This window comes from Etheostoma spectabile, chromosome 7 (genome assembly GCF_008692095.1).
Source record: "Etheostoma spectabile isolate EspeVRDwgs_2016 chromosome 7, UIUC_Espe_1.0, whole genome shotgun sequence".
Lineage (NCBI taxonomy): Eukaryota > Metazoa > Chordata > Actinopteri > Perciformes > Percidae > Etheostoma > Etheostoma spectabile.
In genome coordinates, this window is record NC_045739.1 from 24508161 (window position 1) to 24517605 (window position 9445).

A 9445-nucleotide genomic window follows, 5' to 3' on the forward strand; every position below is an offset into this window, starting at 1 on the left:
ACATATATAATTAAAATGACATAAATGAGGTCATGTGCTTTTTAGCACAGTCTTCCAATATTGAAAGTCATTCAAACGCAACAAAAAAAAAAAGGTCCCACGTTCAAAAGGAGCAGGAAGAAGTTGATAAACAACTTATCAGGTCCGACCCCCCTTTCTCTACTTTTATCCTTTAGTAAATCTTATTCTTCAGTTATTTACACATTATTATGTACACATCATAGACACAGATGCACACACACACAAACACTTATAAACCCTCTTTTTTTTTCTTTTTTTTTTTCTTCCCTTTCTTCTACTTTCTATACCATCTATCTACAGCAGATTACATAACACAGCCATACTAGACTTAGTACATAGACATGCTAGTATGTAGATATATTAGTATATAGACATGCTAGTATGTAGATATATTAGTATATAGACATGCTAGTATGTAGATATATTAGTATATAGACATGCTAGTATGTAGATATATTAGTATATAGACATGCTAGTATGTAGATATATTAGTACATAGACATGTTAGTATGTAGATATATTAGTATATAGACATGCTAGTATGTAGATATATTAGTATAGACATGCTAGTATGTAGATATTATTATATAGACATGCTAGTATGTGATATATTAGTATATAGACATGCTAGTATGTAGATATTAGTAGTATAGACATGCTAGGTATGTAGATATATTAGTATATAGACATGTAGTATGTAGATATATTAGTAATAGACATGCTAGTATGTAGATATATTAGTATATGATACATGCTAGTATGTAGATATATTAGAATTGACATGTTAGTATGTAGATATATTAGTAATAGACATGCGTTTAGTATGTAGATAATTAGTACATAGACATGCTAGTATGTAGATATATTAGTACATAGACATGCTAGTATGTAGCATATTAGTAATAGACATGTAGTATGTAGTATTTAGTTATATTGACATGCTAGTATGTAGATATATTAGTACATAGACATGCTAGTATGTAGATATATTAGTACATAGACATGCTAGTATGTAGATATATTAGTACATAGACAGATTAGTAGTAGATAGTATTAGTATATAGACATGATAGTATGTAGATTATTAGTAAATAGACATGCTAGTATGTGATATTAGTACATAGACATGTCTAGTATGTAGATTATTAGTACATAGACATGCTAGTATGTAGATATATTAGTACATAGACATGCTAGTATGTAGATATATATAGTATAGACTGCTAGTATGAGTATATTAGTATATAGACAGTTAGTATGTAGATTATTAGTATATAGACATGCTAGTATGTAGATATATTAGTTATAGACATGCTAGTATGTAGATATTAGTATAGACATGCTAGTATGTAGATATATTAGTATATAGACATGCTAGTATGTAGATATATTTTGTTTTTAGTTTAAGTTTAGACATGCTAGTATGTAGATATATTAGTTATAGACATGCTAGTATGTAGATATATTAGTGATAGACAGCTAGTATGTAGATATATTAGTATAGACATGCTAGTATGTGATAATAGTACATAGACTGCTAGTAGTAGATATATAGTACATAGACATGCTAGTATGTAGATAATTTATTATAGACAGCTAGTATGTAGATTATTAGTATATAGACATGCTAGTAGTAGATATATTAGTATATAGACATGTAGTATGTAGATATATTAGTATAGACATGTCGTATGTAGATATATTAGTATATAGACATGCTAGTATGTAGATATATTAGTAATAGACAGTTAGTATGAGATATATTGTAATAGACATGTAGTTATGTAGATATATTAGTACATAGACATGTAGTATGTAGATATATTAGTAATAGACATGCTAGTATGTAGATATATTAGTATATAGACATGTAGTATGTAGATATATTAGTATATAGACATGCTAGTATGTAGTATATTGTATATGACATGCTAGTAGTAGATATTTAGATATAGACATGCTAGTATGTAGATATATTAGTATATAGACATGCTAGTATGTAGATATATTAGTATATAGACATGCTAGTATGTAGATAGATTAGTAATAGACATGCTAGTATGTAGAATATTAGTATAGACATGTAGTATGTAGATATATTAGTATATAGACATGCTAGTATGTAGATATATTAGTATATAGACATGCTAGTAGGAGATAATTAGTACTAGACATGTAGTATGTAGATATATTAGTATATTAGACATGTAGTATGTAGATATATTAGTATATAGACATGCTAGTATGTTAGATATATAGTATATAGACATGCTAGTATGTAGATATATTAGTATATAGACATGCTAGTATGTGATATATTAGTATATAGAATGCTAGTATGTAGTAGTATTAGATATTAGACATGTGTATGTAGATATATAGTATATTGACATGCTAGTATGTAGAATATAGTATATAGACATGCTAGTATGGAGAGATATTAGTATATAGACATGCTAGGTATGATAGTATATTAGTATATTGACATGTTAGTATGTTAGATATATTAGATATTAGACATGCTAGTATGTAGATATATTAGTATATTGACATGTTAGTATGTAGATATATTAGTATATAGACATGTAGATGTAGTATATGTATATTGACAGCAGTTGTAGATATATTAGAGATATAGAAATGCTAGTAGTAGATATATAGTACATAGACATGCTAGTATGTAGATATTAGTACATAGACATGTAGTATTTAGATATATTAGTACATAGACATGCTAGGTATTGATATATAGTACATAGACATCTAGTATGTAGATATTGTACTAAGACATGCTAGTATGTAGATATATTAGTATATAGACATGTAGTATGTAGATATATTAGTATAAGACATGTAGTATGTAGAATTAGTACATAGACATGTAGTAGTAGATATATTAGTATATAGACATGTTAGTATGTAGATATATTAGTATATAGACATGTTAGTATGTCGATAATTAGTACATAAGAAGCTAGTAGTGATATATTAGTATATAGACATGCTAGTATGTAGATATATTAGTATATAGACATGCTAGTATGTAGATATATTAGTATATAGACATGTAGTATGTATATATATTAGTATCTAGACATGCTAGTATGTAGATATTTAGTAATAGACATGCTAGTATGTAGATATATTAGTACATAGACATGCTAGTATGTAGATATATTAGTACATAGACATGCTAGTATGTAGAATATTAGTATATAGACATGCTAGTATGTAGATCTGATTTATAATATTTAAATATATTATATATATAATATACATAGACATGCTAGTATGTAGATATATTAGTACATAGACATGTTAGTATGTAGATAATGTACAATAGACTGCTAGTATGTAGTATATTAGTATATAGACATGAGTATGTAGAGATATAGTTACATAGACATGTAGTATGTAGATATTAGTATAAGACATGTAGTTAGGTAGATATATTAGTAATAGACAATGCAGTATGTAGATATATTAGAATAGACATGCTAGTATGTAGATATATAGTATATAGACATGCTAGTATGTAGATTATTATATAAGACAATGCTAGTTATGTAGTATATTAGTATATAGACATGCTAGTATGTAGATATATTAGTTACATAGACATGTAGTAGTAGATATATAGTATATTGACATGCTAGTATGTAGATATATAGACATACTATGGACAGTTAGTATTGTAGATATATTAGTATATAGACATGTCTAGTATGTAATATTATATATTAGTACATGACAGCTAGTGTAAGATAGATTAGTACATAGACATGCTAGTATGTAGATATATTAGTACTTAGACATGCTAGTATGTGTATATATTAGTACATAGCCATGCTAGTATGAGATATATTAGTACATAGACATGATAGTATGTAGATATGATTAGTACATAGACATGCTAGTATGTAGATATATTAGTATATAGGACATGCTAGTATGTAGATATATTAGTACATAGACATGTTAGTATGTAGATAATTAGTCATAGAATGCTAGTATGAGAATATTAGTACATAGACATGCTAGTATGTAGATATATTAGTATATAGACATGCTAGTATGTAGATATATTAGTACATAGACATGTTAGTATGTAGATATATTAGTACATAGACATGCTAGTATGTAGATACACTCGCATATGCACACACCAGCATATAAACATACCAGTATATAGACATATCGGTATATAAGTATATTAATATATAGACATACCAGCATATAAATGCCAAGAAACCACACAGTCTACTACAATACCATCACTTTAAGTCCTTTTCGTATCCCTTTAATATATTAATTTTAAATAATCTCTTGAAATGGCTCATTGTTATAGATGATTTCATCTCTTCACTGCAGCTGTTCCATAAAGTAACTCCTTTAGTTGAGATGCAGTGATATTTAGCATTTGTTCTCATAGGTTTTGTGTTATATACAAATATTCCTCTTAAATGATGTTTGCTCTCTCTTATTTGGAACATCCCTTGGACACTGTTCGACAGCTGATGATTATTTATTTTGTACATAATTGTACTCTCTTCCATAAACTTAACCCTCGTGTTGTCTTCCCGTTAACCATGAACTCAAAATTGAAAATTGATTTTTTTTTTTGTGCTTTTCCGATGTTTTTGTCACTTTTTCCAGCTTTTGGCGCTTTTTTGAAAAACCTGTGCTGTTTTAACAATAGGTTTTACACTTATTCTCGGGATTTATGGTCAACAAACCTCGTTTATATCGAATTATAAACCCAGACGGAGTCCCGAAGGGAAACGAAAATTGAGAGGAAGTAGGTAGGAGGGCGGATCCAGACTAGTCTCTAACAGGGCTGAGCTGCTTTGTAAACCACCCTGAGTAAAACCAGGTAATTAAAAGTGCTAAAACAGAATGAGAAAAAGCTCTGAGGGCAGTTTCCAACCTGTCCTCTGTCCTCCAGCAGTGATCCGGTTCTCGGTCCCGGAGGATCACCACGTCTGCCTGCAGTGTGGCGGGTCCGACAGCTCCGATGTGGTCTGGACTCACCGGGACAGGAAGGTGGCGACTCGACGGGGCAGTTACGAGACCAACGTCGACCGCCAACGCTACCTCCTGCAGGCCGGCGGCGGCCTCTGCCTCCTGCGGCTCGACGAATCAGACGGCGGGAAGATCCTCTGTAACCAGCAGCTGGTGGCCGAGCTGCAGGTGCTAACAGGTAGCTAACAGGTAGCTAACAGGTAGCTAACCAGTAGCTAACAGGTAGCTAACCTAGGTAGCTAACACAGTAGCTAACAGGTAGCTAACAGGTAGCTAATAGGTAGCTAACCAGTAGCTAACAGGTAGCTAACCGGTAGCTAACAGGTAGCTAATAGGTAGCTAACCAGTAGCTAACAGGTAGCTAACCGGTAGCTAACAGGTAGCTACCCAGGTAGAACTAACAGTGTTAGCTAACAGTAGCTATAGTTAGCTACCGTAGCTAACAGGTAGCTAACAGGTAGTTAACCGGTAGCTAACAGGTAGTTAACAGGTAGCTAACGGGCTAATCAACACAATCAGAGCACAGTTAGACTACACAACCAATCAGAGCAACAGAAAGACCTATAACCATCAGAGCAACAGATAGACCTACACACAATCAGAGCACCAGATAGACCTTCAACAATCAGAGCACAGACTAGACCTCAACCATCAGAACAACAGATAGACCTACCCACCATCAGAACAACAGATAGGACCTTCAACCAATCAGAACAACAGATAGACCCTACAACCAATCAGAACACAGATAGACTCACCCAATCAGAACACAGATAGACCCACAACCATCAGACAACAGATAGACCTAACACCAATCGAACAAGATAGACCTACAACCAATCAGAACAACAGATAGACCCACAACCAATCAGAACAACAGATAGACCCTAACACCATCAGAACACAGATACCCACAACCAATCAGACAACAGATAGACCCACAACCAATCGACAACAGATAGACCTACACCCAATCAGAACAACGACAGACCTACACCAACCAACAACAGATAGACCCACAACCAATCAGAGCAACAGAAAGACCTACAACCAATCAGAACAACAGATAGACCCACAACCAATCAGAACAACAGATAGACCCACAACCAATCAGAACAACAGATAGACCTAACACCAATCAGAGCAACAGATAGACCTAACACCAATCAGAACAACAGATAGACCCACAACCAATCAGAACAACAGATAGACCTACAACCAATCAAACAACATAGCCACAACCATCATAGAACAACAGATAGACCTACAACCAATCAGAACAACAGATAGACCTACAACCAATCAGAACAACAGATAGACCTACAACCAATCAGAACGGGTATGGCCATGTGTATACATACGTTACAGACAGACGTACATACATAGCTGACTGTGGTTCTCTGTTCCTTATCTAAAATAAACATGCTGTCGATATCTTCTCTAACAGACGTCATGGCGGACTCTACACAGCTCAGTTCTCCAGCAGCCATCTTTGTTATAAATGACTTCAACCCCAAGAGCTCTTTGGTGACCTGGTTGATCATCTGTCCATCATCGTACGAAGCCCCGCCCTGACAATCTGATTGGTCCGAACAGCTCTGGTTCGAGCATAGTTGCTCCACAACTTCCCAACCTCAAATGTTGTGGGCGGGGCTAAGTCCGGCTGGCATCCAGGCTAGATTTGAACCTATTAACCTACTAAATTGAAACGCCTTGGCGCCCACCAGCCTCACTCAGACTGCTGCTAAACGTAACTGTGGTTTGACGTGGACTGGTTAGCATACGTAGCATACGCCGTCATTCTTCCCCTTCCTCCCCAGCGGGTGATTAGGTAGTCCACAAAGCGTAGCTCCTGTGGCGCCATTTTTATGCTACAAAGCATTAGCATCCCATTGACTCCCATTCATTTTGGCGCCACTTTGACAGCGAATAACTTTACATCGGAAGGGTTTAAACCTCGTTTTGTCCACACTTCTGTTGACGCTTTTTTAGATTTTTAAAAAACTTTTTCTTACGTTTTTGTCCCTTTTTTCAACACTTTTGACAATTTTTATTTCCTTGTTTGTCACTTCTCTTTTGACGTTTTCGACACTACGTAACACTAACTTATTAACTTTAGTTTTACAGAAACTTTTGGAATTTACTAAAATTAAAGGAGTGGATGTTGATGGATAATCACAGACTGGAATATGTCAACTTTTACTCAATACTATTTCAAAAACACTTCCATTTGTTTTTTAAATGCTATAAAAATGAATAAGACCCAAAATTAATGAAAGTAGAGATTTGTACTTGGCAAAGAGCGTTGGAATCAATCATGTTATTTTGGGGAATTAAAAAGAACATTGATGTTGGAAAACAAGTCAATTTGACCCGAGGACAACATGTAAAAGTAAAAAAAGTAGTAAAAGTTGACATATTCCAGTCTGTGATTATCATCAACATCCATTCCTTTAATTTTTAGTCTCAATAATTCCTAATTTCTGCTTTTCTAACTCAAACATTTGGTATAATTTCCTATAAATGTGGTGTATTGAACAAAAATTCCCAAAATAACTGTAAAACTAAAGTTAATAAGTTAGTGTTACGCAGCGTTGAAAATGTAAAAAAAAGTGACAAACATTGATAAAAAAGGGACAAAAACGTAAGAAAAAGTAAAAAAAAAAAACATTGATAGAAAGTGCCAATAAAAGTGTTGATTTTTTTTTAATTTTGACGGGAAGACAACACGAGGGTTAACAAGAGTCTGGGTTAGAAAATGTTCCGACTTATCCCCAGCAACACTTTGCGTATGAAGACCTAAAATGTCCCCATTCTCACTGAGACTATGAGGAAATAAAAATCCACTTCTCCCTTGTTAAGCAAAAATAACACAAAAGGAGAAGTGCATTACACATCGGTCTCAGTCAAAGTGGAAAGAGGAAGCTGTCTGGTCTTTTTCTTTTGTGGCTTTTTAAAGTAAAAAATTCTCACGTTACGGGACGTCTGGTCCAAACCCACAGGACGCCATTGTCAAAAGACCCAAAACTTAAAAAAATGAACACAGTTCAATCAACCTATGCCGTGTTAAGATGTATTTTGTTCATGTTTTTACATTTGGAAATAATTTGGTCAAACTTTACACAAAACACGTCCTGATTTCTTTTCTTTTTTTAATTCACGACACGTTTTCAATACAATAACATAAGTTATATCAATATATCAATACTATGAGTTTCTTGACTTACATAACCTTTTAACTTAGGTTGTACTGATTTTAGGAATATGAAGCATTTGAAGATAATCCAAGAACAGACATCCCAATAAGCCTAAAAAAACGACAACAATGCAGGCAGTGCAGCATTTCCAATAAAAGACATTACACTGTCTGGTTTAGATATGAGGACAGAAAACACTCCTGCATGTGGAAGCACCAGAGACACAAAATAACCCCCCAGATCCCAGAAAAATTGATGTTTTTCACGATATGAGAACTTTACAATAAAGTTAAACCGCCTATATTGTCGTATGGTGTTGAGGACGTTTTATTTAAACTACCAATAAGGAACAAGCATGCACAACAGACAAGTAGGGAGTCCACAGTGACTCAGACAGGATTCAGGTTCATCAGATGAGTCTGTTTTTTAAAATAGAAATAGAAACACTGGTGCCCAGGCCGGCTCAGTGGTGCTGAGGTCCAGGGTTCGAATCCTAAACTGCATGTCTTCCCCCCCCCCCCCCCCCCCCCCCCCCCCTTTCTCACCTAACTTATTCCTAACCTTTTACACAGAGAAACACAGAGAAAGACAGACTCGCAGGGTAGCACTTTAAGGAAAAAGTGTAAACGTGTAGTGTCGAAAGATCTGAAAATCACGCAAAGACGGTCGTCGAGTAGCCACGAAAGGCAGCGCTAGATCGGCTTAATTAGTGTGAAGAAGAGTCCAAGGAGACGAAAGGTAACGTCTCTAGAAATAGAGTCGTCAAGGGTAGAGACACTGAGGGGGATCACCAAAGGAGCACTAACACGGACTAATTAGTGGGAAGGTGGTCTCAAGTTTACACTTGCATTTTATCTGTTTTATGATATTTTTTGTTTTTGTTCTGAGGATACCTGTGTTTTATCTGTTTAACTGATTTTGTGTGAAGCACTTTGAATTGCCCTGTTGCTGAAACTTGCTCTACAAATAAAGCTGCCTCGCCTAACTGTCCAACTGTCAAAAAAAAGAAAATAGGAGTATCGTACAGCTCAGTTGGTAGAGCGGGCGCCCATATATAGAGGATCAGTCCTCGACGCAGCGGGTCCAAGTTTGACTCCGACCTACGGCCCTTTGCTGCATTTCATTCCCCTCCTCCCACTCCCTTTCATGTCTTCATCTATCTATGTATTTGATAATGATTGTGCATTTTAATATTTTACAAGGGG

The 9445-nt window shown here is 34.6% G+C and overlaps 1 protein-coding gene across 1 annotated transcript in view; it reads left to right on the plus strand.

The window, feature by feature from the left end:
• LOC116691930 (uncharacterized) overlaps positions 1 to 9445 on the plus strand; it is an 18822-nt gene that overhangs the window by 4749 nt on the left and 4628 nt on the right. Inside the window, exon 2 of the mRNA XM_032519854.1 lies at positions 4967 to 5221. Within this exon, the coding sequence (XP_032375745.1) occupies positions 4967 to 5221 (255 nt within the window). The remainder of the gene's footprint in view (positions 1 to 4966; positions 5222 to 9445) is intronic.